This window comes from Canis lupus, chromosome 36 (assembly GCF_011100685.1).
Source record: "Canis lupus familiaris isolate Mischka breed German Shepherd chromosome 36, alternate assembly UU_Cfam_GSD_1.0, whole genome shotgun sequence".
In the NCBI taxonomy this organism is placed as follows: Eukaryota; Metazoa; Chordata; class Mammalia; order Carnivora; family Canidae; genus Canis; species Canis lupus.
In genome coordinates, this window is record NC_049257.1 from 15,315,829 (window position 1) to 15,336,701 (window position 20,873).

General features: G+C 38.7%; 1 protein-coding gene across 15 annotated transcripts in view; it reads left to right on the forward strand.

The window, feature by feature from the left end:
• Positions 1 to 20,873, forward strand: part of MYO3B (myosin IIIB) — a 430,360-nt gene that overhangs the window by 205,804 nt on the left and 203,683 nt on the right. For all 15 annotated transcript variants that reach the window (XR_005384676.1, XR_005384677.1, XR_005384679.1 and 12 more), the window contains one exon: positions 19,745 to 19,824. Coding sequence is in view for 11 of the 15 variants with exons in the window: in XM_038584790.1 (XP_038440718.1) it covers positions 19,745 to 19,824 (80 nt within the window). In the remaining 4 variants the exon portion in view is untranslated. The remainder of the gene's footprint in view (positions 1 to 19,744; positions 19,825 to 20,873) is intronic.

Consider the following 20,873-nt stretch of genomic DNA (forward strand, 5'->3'; position numbering starts at 1 on the left):
CTGACAGTTCTGGAGTCTAGAAGTCCAAGATTAAAATGTTGGCAGATTTGGTTTCTTCTGATGCCTCTCTCCTTGGCTTATAGATGGCTGCTCACATGGTAACCCCTTGGTCTGTGTGTATATTATGTATCTTGATTTCTTTTTCTTATAAGGACACCAACTATATTGCATTAGGATTCACCCATTTGACCTTAATCACCTTGTAGAGGTCCTGTCTCCAAATGCAATCACATTCCAAGATACTGGTGGTTAGGACTTGAAATATGAATTTGGGTGGGGAATTCGATGCAACCAGTAACAGATCACTAAGAGCTGAGGCAGCTGTTTGATATGAGCCCTTACCTGTGGGACATGTTGGGGCTACACCTTTCCCTAAAAACCCCAGGGGCAGCTGTGACCTGCCAGAGAGTGTTTGTAGCCTCACCCAGTCAGGGAAGGAGAGTTCTGCTCTCTCCCCTTTCCTTTCTCCCTTTTGCCACCCCAGAGAACATCTGGAGAAGAGAAAAGACTCCCCCAAGCCATGAAAGCCATCAGTCTCTGGACTAAAAGGGAGAATGGGAAAAAGAGCTTTGAATTGGTATGATATCAAAAGTTAAATAAGAATGAATCTTTAAAACCAAAAGTAATCTTTAATAACAGAAAATATCTGAAAATCTATGAACTAGGGCAGAAATATGGTTAAGGGAACTGAACTGCCATCCTCACAGAAAGATGGGTCAGTGTGGGTGAGGGAAATGACAGGAAAAGGCAGGTATGTTTCTTGTTTATCCCCAATAAACTGAGATGCCTCCATATGCTGGTTTTCATGTTCTAGGCACAGCAGAAAACCACAAAGTTTTCTGCACATGTGACCCTAGGAGGCTGGCAGTTTCCATCACTACCGGAGATTCCTCCCAGCCCCAGCTTGGAGCAGGTGAAAGTCAGATTTTTGTTTCAGGGATAGGGCAAGTGACACTCAATAGGGCTAGTTACTCATGAATAACAGAAATAGCGAATGTTAATTACATGGGCTCTTCATCTCCAACGATCTGTAATCAGAATTGCAGTTCAGTGCTTGGTCTACCTAGCTATGCAATTCTGTCCCATGTAACCATCTTGTCTACCTGAGAAGACAGCTCCATGAGAACAGAGTATGTCTTCTATTTTATATATAGAACATGTAGTTGGGAGTGTTCACAGTACTTCACAGTTCATACCATTGTCCACATGAGTTCCACTTTCAGGAATTACTTCTGTTCCCCAACCCCACACTCATCATCACACCTTCCATCCTTACCCCTCTCCTGCCTCCTAATCCTTTTTTTTTTTTAATCTCCAAAACTCAGTTCTAGCCTCCCCTCCTCCAGGAAGTTTTGAGTTGGGTCCAATCCCTTGCACCACTGGAATGTAAATTCCACGAGGATAGGATTTTGTCCATGTAGTTATCTCCACTTTCCAACTCCTAGAGAAGCCCCTGGCACATAGGAGGTGCTCAGTAGTCTCTCTCTTCAGGCATGGAGTACTATTTATGACCAGAATTTCCTGTTAGTCCTGAGAGCACTAGAAGCACATCAGAAATATTGGACCATCCTGTGATTTATGGTGTTGGTGGGAAGCCCACTATCATAGGACGTCTATTTTAACAAGTTGTGAAATTCAGAGAAGAACTTCATGTAGAATTCCATAATCTGAATCTAGAACAAGTGTGAAGCCTTGTTTGGAGTCAGGTACCAGAGAAGTACAGGTGTAATTGCAGTTATATCTGGCATCTGAAATAGATTGTTAGCCCCTTTCCAGCTGGAGTGGGCTGTCCCAGAAGCAAACAGCATACACAGAATTAAAGTATAGATTGTTTCAGGAAGAGTGAGATCCATGTACTTGCTCAGAAATGTGGCCATCCTAGGGGCTGTGGGTGATGTGTGGCTAAACTTCCTTACCTTTCTGCCACAACCTCTGCTGCCTCTGTGAGGTTCCAGGAGACAGCGTCCTCTTTTGCTCTCCGACAGGCTAGAGGAGGAAGCAAAGTGTCCCGGAAACAGCTGGACAGCCCTGGGAGAAACTTCACACCTTCTTACCTCATCCTTTGTGAATGGTTTTCAGCTAAAAGCCTTACTGATGACAAAATGTATGTGTAGTGTGGTTGTGGTGGGCAGAGAGCGTCTCTTAGAATTCTCCTAGTTTTTTTCTCCCTGTCCCTGAATGCTTTTAGGTTTTGAATTTACATTTTCCAAGTACTATTTTCTTTGTGCTTAAATGTAAGCAGCGTAAGTGTTTCTTTCCTTTTTAAAAGTTGGCCTTGGGCAGCCCAGGTGGCTCAGCAGTTTAGCAGCGCCACCTTCAGCCCAGGGCGTGATCCTGGAGACCAGGGATCCAGAGTCCCAAGTTGGGCTCCCTGCATGGAGCCTGCTTCTCCCTCTGCCTGTGTCTCTGCCTCTCTCTTTCTCTCTCTCTCTCTCTCTCATGAATAAATGAAATCTTATTAATTAATTAATTAATTAATTAATTTTTAAAAGTTGGCCTTCAGTTTCTTCTATCCCATCAGCTGTGGTGGAGTAAAGAGCCCTGGACCATAAGTCAGGATACTTAGATATAGGTTGCTTATATCCCTTAGGTGTAACTCTCTGAACCAGCTTCCTGTCTGTACATTGAGGGGTTTGTATGAAGAACGTCCCCCAATTAGATGGAACCTCAAGGTCAAACAGACAAGCCCCTAATAATCTCTCATCCAAACCTTCAGTCTGGAGTTTGAAAGCTTTCACTGGGCCCTCTTTTGTTTATTGGTCTGTAGAACTATCCAGTCCAGTGTAATATAAAATGTTCTATTACTTTAAAATGTAAAAAGAAACAGGTTGTCTTAGTCTGTTCAGGCTGCCATAACAAAATACCATAGACTGGGTGGCTTATAAACAACAGAAATTTATTTCTTCCAGTTTTGGAGGCTGAAAATCCAAGCTCAAGGTGCCAGCAGATTCGTGTCTGATGAGAGCCCATTTCCTGGTTCCCAGAGCCTTTCTACTGTGTCCTCATATGATAGAAGGGTTAGGGGAGCTCTTTGAGGCCTCTTTTATAAGGACAGTGATCCATTAAGGGCTCTCTGCCTTCATGAATCACCTAATCACCTCTCAAAGGCCCTACCTCCCTTCTCACAAACATGGTCATGCAGGGGGCTTTGGGTGCATGTGTATATCATCACATTGGGGGTTAGGATTTAACATGTACATGGAGAGGGATATAAATGCTCTACAGCACAGGTGAAGATGAAATAATCTTAATAATGTATCTTGACACAATATATCAAAAATAATGTCATTTAATATGAAATCAATATAAATCTTGCTAATGTGATATTTTACTGTGTTGTACTCCGTTCTTGAAATCTGGTATGTGTTTCATGCTTATGGCACATCTTAATTTGGACTAGCCACATTTCACATGCTCAGTAGGTACCATATTGACAAGCTGTAGCTCTAAAGAATCACTACCATGGCCACAGAAGTGCCTCGTTCCTGCTTTCAAAGAAAAGTGCAGAAATGACATAGAGCTCTTCTTGCTTATCCTCCCAAGGAAAATAAAGTCTTGTTTCTTCATTAAACAATATTTTATTATGTCCAGATTTGACTTGTGACTATTTTCCTGTATTATGAGAAAAATCACTCTTCTGGATTTGCAAAGTTCCATCCAGTATAAGCCTTTAAAAATTTCCCTTGGCTCTCTTTGCAAAGATAGAAATATTCTTGTATCATCAGTAGTAAGAGCAGTGTTTCCCAAAAGGTGTTTCATGAAGCACTAGGTTTGTGGAAGTGAAGAGGTGTGAGGTGAATGAGAGATTTTCATGCTTGGAAAGTGTGGGGAATACTGATTGTGAAAATCCAATACGTATCTTTATTGCAGAAATACCAAGAGATGCCTCTCTAATGTACAAGCTTCCAAAACCAGGAAAATGCTTTTTGTGGAAAGCATCTTGAGGGTCAGGAGTCAAGTGGGACCTGCTGAGGCAATGCTGATCAGAGAATTTTCTCCCTGACTTCCTTTTCCAGGGCAACCTTGTCATGTGGGTTTTAAATCCATTCCCAGAAGTTCCTTGTGCTTTCTTTGCTCCAGGGACCCTGTTGATGCTATGCTCTTGAGAAGGAAAAACTGAGCTCAATAATGAGTTGTGATAATGGCTCTAATATTGGGAACTATTGGTATCTATTGTGAATCAGATCCACAATCTTTCCTCAACACATACTAATAGTTCTTTCATAGCTCCTAAATGTGACAGTGACTGTACATTTTATTTTAAAGTGGCAGTTCAATTTAGAGACATTTTGTTTTATTTCTTTAATGATCCTGTCAAGTATAGCAAACGTGGCAGCTGTGATTTTCTTTTTAAATGGTCAAAAATGCAAGAAAAGTAAGTTCTTCTCTCAGCATCCTTCTCATTCATAGAAAAGAAATATGTTCCCATTTAAGATGAAAGGTTCTTTGCTTTTATTCTATAGCTCATATTGGATAAAAAGTCTCAAGGCCATTTACAGTTTATTAATTTATCCTACTATAAAATCTCTTTATAATGGGGCTTGCAGGTCATTTTAACCCTCCTCCTCCTTTCCCTTACTAAAAGATAACTCCAGGCACTTCAAATCAAATGAATTAGAAACAAAGCCATTATAATTATAATTATAATCTCTCTACTTAGAGATGGATCACAATTTAACACTTTTTCCCCAGGAATTTGGGTCATATTAATAGAAACTGTATTTTTCTCTTTAGAATACAAGACTAGCTTCTGACAGTCTGGTCCATATGTTAGGATCATATAAAAGTTAATCATTTTGCTATGGTGCCAGCTTGTGTGCAAAGAAAAGCTGTAAACCACAGCTGTATGGAGTAACAATTGTGAACTTTACTGGCTTGCACATGTGAGACATCAGTAAACTAAATAAAATGTCACTTAACTGAACTTGAGAGTTGGAAGCAGGAGAGAGGACCACTAAGGTTTTATTAAGGTTTGTCTTTAGTAAAGTTGTTCCAGTCTTTGAGTTTCACACGGGTAGTTCAGGTTACACAAAAACTGAATCAACTGTTTTCCAGATGATTAAGTTTGGCTTAGCCATAACAATAGTAATTGCTTGGTAATCAGTGGGATCACTGGGTGGTTGACCTGGTTTGTTGTGTAAATGACAAAAAGAAAATCCAGACATCATCTAAAATCAATTGTGTTCAATCAGTTTGGCCAGGAGTAGTCCCATCAGTTTCTCAGTGGTCTGCCTTGGATATGATCAAAAACCCCAAAACTACTGCAAAATCTTAAATTAGGCCATCCCAGTTGATGGGCTTTCTTAATGTTGACTGCTCAGTGCACTGCACTGCTGATATCCAACCTCAGGCAAGAAACTTCAACACTCTTTGCCTCAGTTTCCTTTCTTTATGTATTGGGACCACAGCTCACAGGATTGCCACATTAAATAATTCATTTCACACACTTAACACAGTATCTACTACACTGTAAACATTCAGTGAATGTTACAATTCTTGTTTTTATTTTTTAAGATTTTATTTATTTATTCATGAGAGACAGGCAGAAGCAGGCTTCTCACAGGGAAGACTCTGTGATCTTACCCGGATCATACCCTGAGCCAAAGGCAGATGCTCAACTGCGGAGCCTTCCAAGTCGTCCCGAATGTTAAAATTCTCAAATGAATTGTTAACTCTTTTCTGATCTGGAGCTAAGTGATGTGTGGGTATAATCATTTCATTTTTTGTTATTTCTTGGATGAATATTCATTTAGGGATAAAACAAAAATATAGGGTAAAATCAATGGATTTCTTCATTTATTTCCTTATCTCTGGTGCATTTTTTAAAAAGACGGTAATGTTACATGGTACTGTGGTCTTTCTTTCTGTTAAGAGTTTGTGATTTCTGTGTTTTGAAAATAATATCTTAAACAAAAGAGAATAAAATAAACCCTCAAATCTTAAATCCTTAGTTTGTTTGCTTTCTTCTCTAGTCAGCCAACCCAACATTTAATGAGGCTCTAGGCAATAGAAAATTGGATATTCTATAAAACTCTGATTAACCAGAATCCCTAATTAATAACATTTTTGTAAATCTTAAAAGGTATGCTGAAGAAATTGTCATTGAATCAAGTTATTTGGCTTTAACTAAAACTCCTTGGCTAACTAGGACCTCTAGGGGTTCCATGTGGCTCTAATCAAATCCCCTATACCAGCAACATCTGCATCTCTACTCACCACTGAAACTCTGTTAACTATAAATTTAACAGGAACACTTTGTTCCCAAAGCTCAATAAACATTTGTACAGCCCTCTGGATGATAAAACTCAGAAACAAAGAAAGTAACTCATTCAGGCACTACTAACCAGTAAGTGGCAGAGCTGACACAAACCCCAGGTGGTTTGACCCCAGAATTCACAATCTTAACTATTTCACCACTGCAATCCAGACCTCAAATAACTTCAGCAAAAGGTCTGAAATAGGGGATCCCTGGGTGGTTCAGCGGTTTAGGGCCTGCCTTTGGCCCAGGGCATGATCCTGGGGACGGGGATTGAGTCCCGCATCAGGTTCCCTGCATGGAGCCTGCTTCTCCCTCTGCCTGTGTCTCTGCCTCTCTCTCTTTCTCTCCCTCACTCTGTGTGTGTGTCTCATGAATAAATAAATAAAATCTTTAAAAAAAAAAAAAGGTCTGAAATATGAAAAGAGTATGGCATGGACAATGGACAAAGACAAGCAAAAAGGTCAGGGTACGTGGAAGCAAATGAGATGAGTCCTCTTAAGAGTGTTGGATATAATGTTGAATAAAACTTTAATGCAGTTTATTCACTCATTCATTCAGTATATTTGCATGCTTACTCTCTGCTAAATATACCACTAGGTATAGAGTGATAAATAGAATACACCTAGTGTCCTCCCTTATGGAGCTTAGACCCCAGTGAGAGGACACAGTGTTAATTAGATTCATGGGTAGCTTTCAGTGTTACATTAAGGAACATCTTTAGCTTTGAGGAGACATTCTCTAGAAACATTTAAACCATTAATCTGTTTCAGATTCATTACTCATCCATGGTGCTACATAACTGCAAAATGGTTCACGGTCAATTGCTAATCTCCTTAGGATAATGAGCCATGGCATTCTTGGATGACTGAAGAAAGAATCTGATACTGAAGTTTGACAGGAGATGGTAGATATGATCTATCTCTAGAAGGCAAGGGTAGAAATAATCTGAAATGTTCTGGTGCATTGGAGCATCTTCAGTGAACAATTTTCCTTTAGCATCTACTATGTGTAAGGTACTTTGCAAGTCTTTAGCAGGTGGTAAAGAAATATTTCTTGATGAGACATTCTCTAGAAATATTTAAACGTTGATTGAGAATAGAAATACTGCCTGGCTTCAGAGAGCTTATAGTCTTTAAGAAATCATTCCTAAACAAAAATACCTGTGTAAGGTAGAATATTTATATATTAAGTTGAAAGGACTCAGGCACTTTCTAGCTGCAGCCTCTAGAATTAGCACAGAGTTGTGATGCTTGTAGAGTTACTTCATCAGAGAAATAATCTTTTTTGCTGACCTTTGTTCTTAATAGGTTCTGTTCCTTAAAAAAAAAAAAAGGTCAATAATTATGGCATCCCAAGGTCTGTATCATAAGGCCAAGATCTCAAAAAGGCTATGCCTGTACCTAAGAAATAAAAATAGATTAATTTTATCCTTCAACACCATGGCCCATATAAGGTTCAGTAGAACTTTCTGGGCACTGCCATTTTATGAATTGGTAACAACAAAAAATCATGTATATAAGAGAGAAATGTGGGTATATATGTAGATGTTCAGAAAACCCATGGCAGTATAGCTTAGGTATGAATAATGCTGGCCAATTGGGCATGTTGTACGTTTTGTTTCCTGCAGAAGGTTGCCTTTTTCTCAGTATTCCCTTCCTTATTTTCTGGATTCTGTAGTTTTTTTCAAAGATGTGCACTTTGCATGTTCAGACTGGGTCCTTTAAAAAAGGAGCTAGGTGATAGGGAATAGTCATTCCTTGAAATAAAGCAAAATAATTGGTAAATGTGAAAAATAGAATTGGATAACTACAGATCAAAAGTTAACCATGGTTGCTTACAGAGACTCAGTAGAAAAAAGATTTACATACGTGATGATTACATTCATATTAGTACCCAGTTTTTCAAAATGGTGGGTATTTACTAATGTCCCATCTGAAAGAACCTTGATTTTTTTTCATAGGAGAATATATATTATGAAGATGTTGAAGATAAGCACATTGAATTCCTTAATCTTAAAAACATTGCAGGGAGGGAGAAATACCTATACTTCTGTGCCCTCTCTCATGTATTAAGAAGAGTGATATAAAAATTGGAGATCCGAATAAGCTCACTGTAGCCACAGTAGCAAAGTGAAGGAGGAGTAACTAAAGACATGACAGAAACAGAACCATTGCTAGTTGCTCAGGGTGATCAACTATGATGAGAGTATTGACAAATTATATATCCAGGCCTTGGTAAAAATCATTTATACTTGCTCCATTTATCTAAGCCATACTGTCATCACCGCCCGCTCCTCCTTCTGTTGCCTATCCAACTGCTAAGAAACAAGACATTGTGCAGATTTTAGTTCTGTCCTCTTTATCTCGTTCGTTCTTATTTTCCCCATCTCAGGGTTCTTTTATGATTTTACAACTGTAGGTAGAATTTCAGAGCTGAATGGAAGCCTAACACTAGTTAACCTTTTTTTTTTTTTTTTTACTGTAATTTGCATCCACAATTGTTACTCATTTACTTGTTGGTCAGCATGATGTTGCTTTTTAAAAACAAAAACAACAACAAAACTACTTTTTAAGAGCAATTCCCTTCACAGTAACCTTGAAGGGAAGGAACAGAGATTTTCCCTATAACCCCTGCGCATACATCTATAAACTCCTTCACTATCAGTATCTTCCATCAGAGTGGTACATTTGTTACAATGGATGAACTTATATTGACACATCATTATTATTCAAAGTCTATAGTTTACATTAGGGTTCACACTTGGTGTGACAAATGTATAATGACATGTATCCATCATTGTGGTATCACACAGAGTATTTTCACTGCCATGAAAGTCTTCTGTGCTCTGCCTATTAATTCCTTTCCACAACTCTTGACCTTTTTTCTTTTTTTAACCCTTGATCTTTTTATTGTCGCCATAGTTTTGCCTTTTCCAGAATGTCATATAATTGGAATCATACAATATGTAGCCTTTTCAGATTGGCTTCTTTCACTTTGTAATGTGCATTTAAGGTTCTTCCAAGGCTTTTCATGACTTGATAGTTCCATTTCCTTTTAGTACTGGATAAATATTACGTTGTCTCGATGTACCTTAGTTTATCCATTCACCTGCTGAAATACATTTTGGTTTCTTCCAACTTTTGGCAGCAGGGTTTTGTGTGGACATAAGTTTTCAACTCTTTTGGGTAAATATTGAGGAATGGGAGTAGTGGATCATCGTGCTAAATGTATGTTTAGTTTTATAAGAAACTGCCAAACTGTCTTCCAAAATGGCTATACTGGGAGGCTCAGTTGGTTAAGCATGCAACTCTTGATCTCTGCTCAGGTCTTGATGTCAGGGTTGTGAGTTCAAACCCCATGCTGGACATGGAGCCTACTTTAAAAAAAAAAAAAAAAAGATAGCTATACTATTTTGAATTCCCACCAGCAGTGACAGTTCCTATTGCTCCAAATCCTTACCAGCATTTGATGTTGTCAGTGTTCTTGATTTTGGCTATTCTAATAGGCATGTGGTCGGGTCTCATTGTTATTCTAATTTGCATTTCCCTGTTGACATATAATGTGGAGCATCTGTGTATATGCTTATTTGCCATCTGTTTATTTTCTTTGGTTAGTTCTCTTTTTAAGATCTTTGGTCCGTTTTGGGGTGCCTGGTTGGTTTAGAAGACCATGCAACTCTCAATCTTAGGGTTGTGAGGTCAAGCCCAACCTTGAGTGTAGAGATTACCAAAAAAATAAAGTTTAAGGGAAAAAAAGTCTTCAATCCATTTTTCAAATGGGTTATTTTCTTAATGAGTTTTAAGAATTTTTTGTATATTTTGGATGGTAGTCCTTAATCCGGCATATCTTTTGCAAATGATTTTCTCTGATACTGCTCTTTGAGCAGTATTGTTTATTGCCCTGACCAGGTGTCTAGTTTATAGCCCAGGTAAACTTCTCATATGTCCTGGCCACAGATGTCACACAAGCTTTTTGGCACCAGGTCGACATTACACAGTTCTTGTAGTTCCCTCTCGAAAAGGTTCTACCCCTCTTAATACCACATTGCCTGGCACTGATCTGCATGATGCTGTGTAAGCACAAAGGGTTTTGCTCCAGGGGCGCCAGGCAGAATGCTGTGGCATACAAATAGAAGACCACTAATATACTCCAAGTCCTCATTTGACATATAATATAAGTGAGTCCCAGAGAGTAGAGTGATCTAAAGTCAATGGCAGGCCTGGGATAGGAATCTCCATTTCTCACTTTCAAGTCTAGCAAACTTTTCATTGCTTCCCTGCTGAAGAGGGAGAACCAGAGAAGCATTCATAGTTTTCAGTACTCAGTTGTTACCCTGCACAATGGGAGTTAACAGCATCTTATTTCCTAAAGCCATGTGTAGCTTTCTCAGTCCTGAGAACACAAGGAAACAGAAGTATTGTGCTTCATACAAAGAAAGCATGCAACAGATGTATCATCAACAAATAAGGTGTATTGACCATAACTTCTAGGGGGTGATTTTTAAATCTGTAGTGATCAGTTTATTCTCTCCTGCCTGGGCATTTTATTTTGGATTCCAGTCTTCGATGTAGAATGTCACTTTTCTCTGTGCAACTACCTGATCCATATGAGATTTTACTCAAGACTTTGGCCTCATTAGTACTTTTACCAACTAAGTGAGATGAGTCCCCTACTGGCTTATATCCAAACCATCCAACCAAACCATCCCCTACTGAGTCCCCTACTGGCTTATATCCAAACCATCCAACTTTGGCCATACCAGTGGTAGAGTACTCTACCTGAAGGCCATTGGAAGAGCGAGATAGCAGAGACTTTGTCCATGTTTGCAGTGACTTGCAATGCCTTAGAAAACCTTTCTTTTTCCATGTTTTTCCCCCAGAAATTGCCTTCATAATTAGTATTTTCGTTGGTAGGAAGGGCAAGTAACTTATGTTTATGCTTATAAGGATAAAAAAATAAATATTTTTTGCTATTATTATATGTCTAACATAAAAATGAGAAGCCCCTTGGGAGTTAAATGTATAGAGTTCTCTGGAAGTTTTATTTATTTACTTATTTATTTTTAGTTTTTTATATAAGTAATCTTGACCTAACATGAAACTTGAACTCATGACCCCAAGATTAGGAGTCACGTGCTCTTCTGACAGGCCCATCCAGGCACTCCAGTCTCTGGAATTTTTTTAAATTTTATTTATTTATGATAGTCACAGAGAGAGAGAGAGAGAGAGAGAGAAGCAGAGACACAGGCAGAGGGAGAAGCAGGCTCCATGCACCGGGAGCCCAACGTGGGACTTGATCCCGGGTCTCCAGGATCGCGCCCTAGGCCAAAGACAGGCGCTAAACCGCTGCGCCACCAGGGATCCCTAGTCTCTGGAATTTTTAAAGATTTTTCTTCTCACTAAGCTTTCTGCATCTTCCAGATAGATCTGTTCCCTTTCCTGTCAAACTCCTGTTAATCCTTCAAGATATAGCTCATGGATTGCCTGCTCTTCAGCCTTTTTTTTAAATTTTATTTTTTAAAATTTATTTATTCATAGACACAGAGAGAGAAAGGCAGAGAAACAGGCAGAGGGAGAAGCAGGCTCCATGCAGGGAGCCCGAATATGGAACTCGATCCCGGGTCTCCAGGATCACACCCCAGGCTGCAGGCGGCGCCAAACCGCTGCGCCACTGGGGCTGCCCTGCTCTTCAGCTTTTTTCTCATTCTTGCAAGAAGACTTGGTCTCCTACCCTCTCATGTCACTCTTTTAAGGTTTATTATAACCCTTTCCACTTCAAATTGCACTGACTTATTTATATGTCAGTCTTTTCCCTTTCCCGGTAGCTTCTCTGGGCTGCCCAAGACCTGAGATGAAGAACATCTTTGGAAGAACCATAGGATGCTCTTCATGGCTTATTTCAAAGCATGAATAACTTGAATACCATTAACTGAAAGAGCCTCTACTTCCAAACCATCCTCTGACCCAGACACTGGACAGTCTATAGGTACCCAACCTTGCCATCAACAGATTCATTCCGTAAATATTTTGTTCCTAGAATGCTTCTATACTATGCACATCTTACCTGAATGAAGTAATACATTTCTCTACCCATGAACAAATGAGATCTGGATTAGTTGTCCGAGAAGAATAGTAACCTGAAGATTTGGAACATAGGAGAGGTTTGATGGAAGAGGTCTCGACTGAGAGAGTTCAGGAGTGGGACAAGGAAATGGGAACGGGCCGCTGGAGTAAAGAGGAGATACAGCATTAAAGCCATGTTGCAGCTGCAGAAGTGGAAATGGGAGTGTGAAAAGGAGTGTGTGGAACTTGAATACATCCTTTGCCTAAATTAGCGTTTCTAGAACCAGTATCAGTTGGACTAAAGCCTGCTCTGCTGCACATGGATGTTTCTAGGAGGCTGGAATAAGCAAATCTCACATGCCAGTGATGAGTGGCTTCTGGCAGATACATGTATGTGAATTTCTTTCCTTTTTTTTTTTTTAATACTAAATGGGTCAGGTTTTCTTTGATAGATATCAACAGTCTAGGCTCCAGTACTTTTGTGAACACATCATGTCATTTACAAGCAAACTCCACCAGAAAAATGTGGGGAAGGCAGGCAATCCTCAGAGCTTTTGTTTGTTTACATGGCTCTGCCTATAGGGAGATTCTTGTCATGAGGATAGATTGAACTGGCGCTTCTGCCAATGTGGCAATAAAATGCAGAAAACAGAGCGCCTCAGCTCCACTGTTGACTAAGTTAGGAGAGGGAGGCCTTGTTAACCTCCTTGAGTTCTGATGATTCAGGACGGTCCTTTGGTGGGCTAACATCCTGTTTATGAGCTTTAAAGCTTAAAGAAGGAAAGAAGGAGTCACTGTTTTTCCTCAGCTCTACAATTTTGAAATCGCTGGGTCACCAGTCTTTAAAGCTGTAGTTCACATTCTAAATGAAAACAGAAAAAAGCAGCAAAAGCATTGGTTTGGCTTCCTTCAAGCAGATAGTCCAGAAGTGTTAATTATGCAGAACTTCCTAAGATGCCAGACAACTGCCAATTAAAAGTCAATATAGGAAGGAGAAACGGGTTTCTTTTGGGCTTTGAATTACCCATGTGTGTGTTAAAGGTTGTGCACTCAGAAAAGAGAGTGAATTTGTTATGTGAGCATCTTTCTTCTATAAAACAGCTGGGAGGACAGGCTGGTGTTTTATTTACTAATGTTGCCTGCCCTCCATGAAAGTACAGCTCACTCGATATATTATCAATGTTCTTTTCTTGAGAGATTAAGTGGGCTGGGAACCCTCCCACCTCCCTCTGCCCATTTATTGATGTTAACACACAAAGCCATAGACGAATGCCAGGGGAGAAAGTTAAAAATTTGCAGAAGAAAGTCTAACAACACACTTTTTCTGTTGGCCTCCAGAACTGTTTCATATGTTTTGTAGCTGTTTTAAGTTACCTCAGTGTATCAAATCTAAAACAAATCCTTATTATATTTAGTATTGACAAGTATATAAAAACAAGCTTTTTTGCATACAAAATGCTATAGTATATTTTCTAAAACTACAGAATTTGACTCCTTGCATTTTTATTCACTATGGTGTTGTTAATGGAAATTAGAACACTACAGTCATGGCAAGTATCACACCGCCATGGGTCTGTCCCACGCTGACTTTGTAAATATCACCCTCACAACCTATTGATGAAACAAACTGGAGTTCATTATTTACCACAATAATGGAAACCACCACCTCTCAAAGTTTTGGCAGTGCCCAAGAGAAGGAAAAGCAGGGTCAGAATTTATTGAGAGATAAAGTTCTTTAAGATGAGTCTTTCAAAGTGAGCAGGCTTAATAAGGGTTGGGTAAAGATCACAAAAAACAGAAGTGTATGACTGGTGGAAAAAGCAAGGTGAGGATTTTTGGGCCCAGGGGTTCACAGAATCCTAAGGCCAATCACTGTTGGTATTTTTTTTTATTGAAGATTTGATGGTCTTAGGTCTTTCAGGAAGTTCCTGTGATGAACAATGAAACCATTGCCTGGAAAAAAAATTATGCTAACGGAGATAGGGTGGTACAAGGTTATTTTCCTGTAGACACCATGTTGTGTTTAGGTTCTTAGCATCCAGACTGATTTTTGGATCAATGGTTTCAGTTCTCAGGTCTACTCAGATAACTTACTCTGGTAATAGGTGAACTGAAACATCTGATTTTCTTTATTTGCAGCTTCTCTTTTAGTAGCAGTTTGACATGAGACTTTTACATTTCAGCATTGCTTTGCAGTAATTTATTAGTTTATGAGCCTATTCCTTGTGTTAGGGAAAATTAAAACAGGAAAATTTTCTAAACAAATACCTGCTAGCAGTCACCACTGGAACCCTGCAACAAATTCTGTAAACCCAGAGAGGGCAGCAGAGGGAAGCCAAATTCTGTGCGTGATTATTTAAATAGCAACCATCATTTTGGACAATTCTTAAGAAGCAACTGAAGATGAAATCATGGGTCCTGGTTGCTTTCCAAGAGATGAAATCCTCTAAGCAGGCAGGAAATTGCCATTGTTAAAAGTTCCAGCTCTGTCTTCAGACCGCTTGTCTCTTTCTCTTTAAGTTGGAAGCAGAGAAATTGTGTGGGATCACTGTAAGCTCCATTGCAGATTCTTTCTTAACCCAGTTCCCATATTGGATATAAATTCCACTAGATGCCTCTGTCTTCCATTTTCCTTTCCCAATACACATCAGTACTCACAGTTTTGGGAAGCACAGGAGGGTGCTCTGGGGCAGTGAGGCATCCTTAGCCAAAGAGGCTGTCTAGGGGTGAAGCTGAGAGGATGCTTTGAAACAAATATGAAAGCTATATTTACATTTAAATTAAAATGGAAACTTCTTATAGGTTAGAAAGGTGTGTGTAGTGCATCTGCTGAGGTCTATTGTTTATTCATGCTGTAAATCCTTTGAAATGTGTTAAAATGCTTCCCACTCATTATAAAGCTCCTGCCACCCCTGGATTATGACTTTGATGTCACCAATCCTGCTTCAAAGGGTTCTTTCTGGGCTATTAATCACAGTTTAGCCTCTGAAGATATCGCCAGAGAAAACATTTGGACATCTTTGTGCTAGACTTGCTAAAAACTTTGAAATCTTGAGTGTCTTGCATATGCACAAATTGGAGCATTTCCCTTCATTGATAACTTTTTATTTTGCCACAGAATCAAATGACATCGTAGGTAAAAAAGCAAACAGAAATCTTCAAGCACTTAGTTTGGGAAGCTAAGGATGGGAGAGGAGATTAAGAGTAGGTGGGTGGTAAGGGGAGAAGAGAGTCTGAACAGGCCACTCAGCTCCTTCAAAGGTAAAAAGCATTGGGAATCAGTGTGGCGGTTCATGGAGGTTCAGAGGCGGGGGTGGGTGGGGGGTGGCCTTATCATTTTTTCTCATCTTTCATTTGTTTTTTGACTGACCAGTGCTCACAGTAGCAAATTAGTAAGATTCCTTAGTGTTCTCTCACCTTCTTTTCACTGTTTTGAGACATGTTTGAACACTCTTCATAGCAAATAATAGTAATATGATTATTAATACTATTAATAATCAATACTGGCTAACATGAATTGAGCACATGCCTTGAACAATCCCCATGTTGACAGTGCTAATCATGAATTACCCTCATTCAATGCCCATAATGACTCAGAATGAGACAATACTGTCTTCATGTTATAGACAAGGAAACTGGGAGCTCTGAGATGTTAACTAACTTGTCCACACCCCGGGCAAATGCAAAAACCCATTAGTCCCCAGGATTCTGGCTGATGCCCATGCTCTCTGTGTCCTCTGGTTCACTGCATGGCAGGCTTTTTCCCTGTGTGCTGAGGGACCCATATACCAGATCTGCCAATCACTGTCTGTGTCTTAAACCTTCACAGTGGGGTTCTCTGTTGCCCAATTTCTCTTTTAAGAAAACTCCCAGCTTCTTTTTTCTTGCTATTTATGTCTTTCAAAGACTAACAGTGCTCTATTTGGAGACTTTTTTTTTTTTTTATGGTGGTAAAAACACGTAACATGAAACCTACCCTCCTAGCACATTTTTAAGTAAACAATACAATATTGTTCACCATATGCACATTGTTGTAGAGCAGACTCTGAACTTTTTCATCTTGCATTACGGAAACTCTATACCCATTGAACAGCAATGCCCCCCTTTTCCCTGTCCCCACAGCCTCTGGCAACCAATATTCTAGTTTCTGCTTTTATGAGCTTATCTAAGACTGGCTTATTTCACTTAGCATAATGTCCCAAGTTCATCTATGTTGTCTCAAATGGCAGGACATCTGGCTGTATAATATTCTGTTGTACATATATACCGTGTTTTCTATATCCATTCATCCTTTGATGAATATTTAGTTTGTTCACTGCTTGGCTGTTGTGAATAGTGCTTTGATGAACATGGGAGGCAAACACCTCTTCATGATTCTGTTTCCAGTTGTTTTGGATAAATACCCAGAAGTGGAATTGTTGGATCACATGGTATTCTATTTTTAATTTTTTCAAGAATCTCCACACTGTTTTCTGTATTGGTTGTACCACTTTATATTCCCACCAGCAGTGAGAAGTTCCAGTTTCTCCATATCCTTGCCAACACTTGTTATTTTCTGTTATTATTGTTATTGTTTTATATAATGGCCATCCTAAACAGTATAAAATGATATCTTGTTGTGGTTTTGATATGCATTTCCCTGACACTTAGTGATGAGCATCTTTTAATAAAGTTTTTGGCCATTTTTATGTCATCTTTGGAGAAATACCTATTCAAGTACTTTGCCCATTTTTATTTTTTTATTCTTTTTGTATTAAAAATGTAATTAGGGGACCCCTGGGTATCAGCCGTTTAGTGCCTGCCTTCAAACCAGGGCGTGATCCTGGAGTCCTGGGATCGAGTCCCACATCAGGCTCCCTGCATGGAGCCTGCTTCTCCCTCTGTCTATGTCTCTGCGCCTCTCTCTCTCTCTCTTTCTCTCTCTGTGTGTGTCTCATGAATAAATAAATAAAATCTTGAAAAAGAAATTTAAAATGTAATTAGTTATTTTGGAGAAGAAGCACGTGTGTGTACACACAGTGAGGAGGGGCAGAGGGGGAGAGAGAATCCCAAGCAGACTCCCCACTGAGCATGGAACCCAATGTGGGCCTCGATCGCACAATTCTGAGATCATGACCTGATCTTAAATCAAGTGTTGGACATTGAACCAGCTGGGCCACCCAGGAACTCCTCCTTTGCCCAGTTTTAAATCCAGTTATGTTTTATTTTATTTTATTTATTTTATTTTATTTTATTTTATTTTATTATTTTATTATTTATTTTATTTTTTGCTGTTGAGTTGTAGAAGTCTGTATAGATCTTGGAAATTAACCCCTTATATGCTCTGCAAATATTTTCTCCCATTCTGTAGGTTTCCTTTTCCCTCTGCTGATTGTTTCCTTTCCTGTGCAGAAGCTTATGATTTGATGTAAAGCCTCTTGTCTATTTTTGCTTTTATTGCCTGTGCTTTTGATATCCTATCCAAGAAATCATTGCTAAGATCAGTGTCATGACGCTCTCTCCCTATGTTTTTTCCTAGGAGTTTTATAGTTTTAGGTCTTACATTTAAATCTTTAATCCAATAGGAATTGAATTTTGTATAAGATAGGGTCCAGTTTCATTCTTTTGCATGCAGATATTGAGTTGTCCAAACACGATTTGTTGAAGAGACTACCCTTTCCCCATTATATAATCTTGACACCCATTTTAAGGATTACTTGACCATCTATGCATAGATTTATTTCTGGGCTCTATTCTGTTCCATAGGTCTATATGTTTGTCTTTATGCCAGTACCATAGTATTTTGATTACTGTTGGTGATTAATACATTTTGAAATCAGGAAATGTGAAGTTTTCAGCTTTTCTTTTCCTTTTCTTTTTTCTTTTTTCTTTTTTTTTTCTTTTCCTTTTCAAGATTGCTTGGAGCTTTGGGTCCTTTGTGGTTCCAGATGAATTTTAGGGTTTTTTATATTTCTGCAAAAATGCCATTAAGATCTTGATGGGGATTATATTGAATCTATAGATCCTTGTGGGTAGCATGGACATTTTAACAATATTAGATCTTTCAATCCATAAACACAGTAAAGGGTAGCAGAGTATGCCACCCTAAAATATGCCACTTTGGCATAAAGATTATTTTGAGCTGGAGGTGATTGAGAAGAAGATATAAGAAAAGCTCTCTGCTTTCCCTTTGTTTACATAAAAGCAAGACATAAATTTGTAGAAGTATCCCCCCACCCCTCTCTACCAGGAAGGACAGAAGTTAATCACCAGAGAAAACTCTAGACCCTTGTCTGCCCAGAGATAGCACCAGAGGAATCTGTATAACAAAATTTTACTAACTAGTCCTTACCTTCCATTAGCTTCCTCATATATTTACCTTTCCATAATTTACTGCTCCTAGAAATTCAAACATCTTTTGTCACTTACCAAGAAATTTATTATTGTTTTGTTAAGATGCTTTGTGAGCCCAATTCTAACCACCCCTTGAGTTACTTATCACCAAGTACTCCTGTATGTATGTGTGATGCATTAATAAACTGCTGTTTGCTTTTCTCTTGTTAATCTGTCTTCTGTCAATCTAATTTGCAGAGCCCCAGGAAATGAACATGAGATGAGTAGAGGAAAATGATTCCTTTCCTTCCCAAGAACAAAATACCTCTCCATTTATTTGTGTGCCTTCTTTAATTTCTTTCAGGAATACTTTGTAGTTTTCATAGCACAAGTCTTTTGCTTCCTTGGTTAAGTTTATTTCTAAGTATTTTATTCTTTTTGATGCTATTATAAGTAGGATTTTCTTAGTTTCCTTTTCAAATTTTCATTGTTAGTGCATAGAAATGCAACTGATTTTTCTATGCTGATTTTATATCTTACAAATTTGCTGAATTGACTTACTAGTTTTAGCAGGGTTTTTTTGTAGGATATTTAGGGTTATTTTTAATATACAAGATCATAGCACCTATGAACAGAGATCATTTTACTTCTTTCTTTACAATTTGGGTGTCTTTTATTTCTTTTTCTTGCCTAACTGCTTGAGCTAGGACTGCTAGTTGAATAGAAGTGGTAAGAGTGAGCTTCCTGCTCTGATCCTGATCTTAGAGGAAAAAGCTTTCAATCATTCCTGTTGAGTTGTTAGCTGTGGGCTTTTTATATGTCCTTTTTATGTATGGCAATTTTCTTCTTTTGCTAGTTTATTGAATGAATTGGAAAGTTTTTTTTATTGTTTCTGTTTTGCTTATGAAACTAATATAAATTCAATTTATATTATAAATTATAATTTGTTTATATCATTAAAGTTTCAAAATCTAAATTCTTCCAAATTTTTCATATTCAGAGCAGATTATTTGGAAAATTAATAAAAATGCAAAAACATAAAGACAAAAATTGTCATAATACTATTCCTTAACTTTTCCTTCACTTTAACTTTTTTGTCTTTTTTGCTCAGGTAATTTGGCCCAAACAAGAGCCAGGATAACAGCAGCCTCAAGATCTTTGCCTCCACATTTCAGTACTGGGAGAACCAAGGTGAGTAGCAGGTTTGTACTCAAAATAATGTGGACAGTGGGGTGCTTGCTCCTGCCTTTGGGATAATCCTAGGGTAGACAACTTTAGTTTATCCAGCCCACTGCTTGGGTAATCTGGTAAAGAGATGAAGGCATTTAGGAAATCAGCAGTTAGGAAATTTGAAACAAAAACAGTGTCATGGAATTCTTAAAGTACTGTGTCAGGGGAGAAAACTTTTCCTCTACTCTCTTAACTTCAGTTCTTGGGGGTACTGAATTAAACTCAACCTGAAAGTTTAACAGGAGAAAAAACAAATTTTAATTATGTGCATTATTAGGAACTCTCAAAAAAGTAACTCAAAGAGATAATTAGAATTTGAGGCTTATATGCCATCTTAATAGGGGATGAATGGGGCAAGAGGAGGGAGAGATGGGCACTTGTGGGAGAACAGATGACTTTTGGGAAAAACAAATGGTCCCTTAGGAGAATAGATGGGAAGTATGATGGTTCTGTGACAGTGTCTGGTTAGGCAGTTTCTTATCCCAGTGTTCATTTCTCATCTGTGGTGATAGCAGTCAGTCTTCCATAACAGGTTGTGAAACTGCCAGGGAGGAGATTTATGACAGTTGGATTATTTTGAGAGGCCCTGTTTTTAGCCAGATAAGGCGAGTTCAGGAAAACCTCTTCTTGCAACTGTTGATTTTCAGATGTCTTCAGCTCAAAATAATACCTATGCCAGTGTGGCATATTCTGGACCCCTTCATTTGTGAGTCTCAGAAAGACAACTTAAGATGCAGAACAATGACACTTGCACATAAAGCCTCTCTAGGAAGAGATAAAGCACTTTTCCTAGAGGCCATCACCAACCTACAGAGGAGGCTAACAGGGACCAAAATGGAGTTAGCAGAAAGGAAAGAAACCAAACCATTTCCTGTCATTCTGTTTTGCTCTCTGAAAAATGAGAGGTGTACTTCTCTGTGCAAAGGGAATGTTAGAAAGGTTAATAAATATCCCACCGTAAAGTATTTTTAACTTATATCCTTTGAGCTAACGTTTAGCAAGGATCTCAA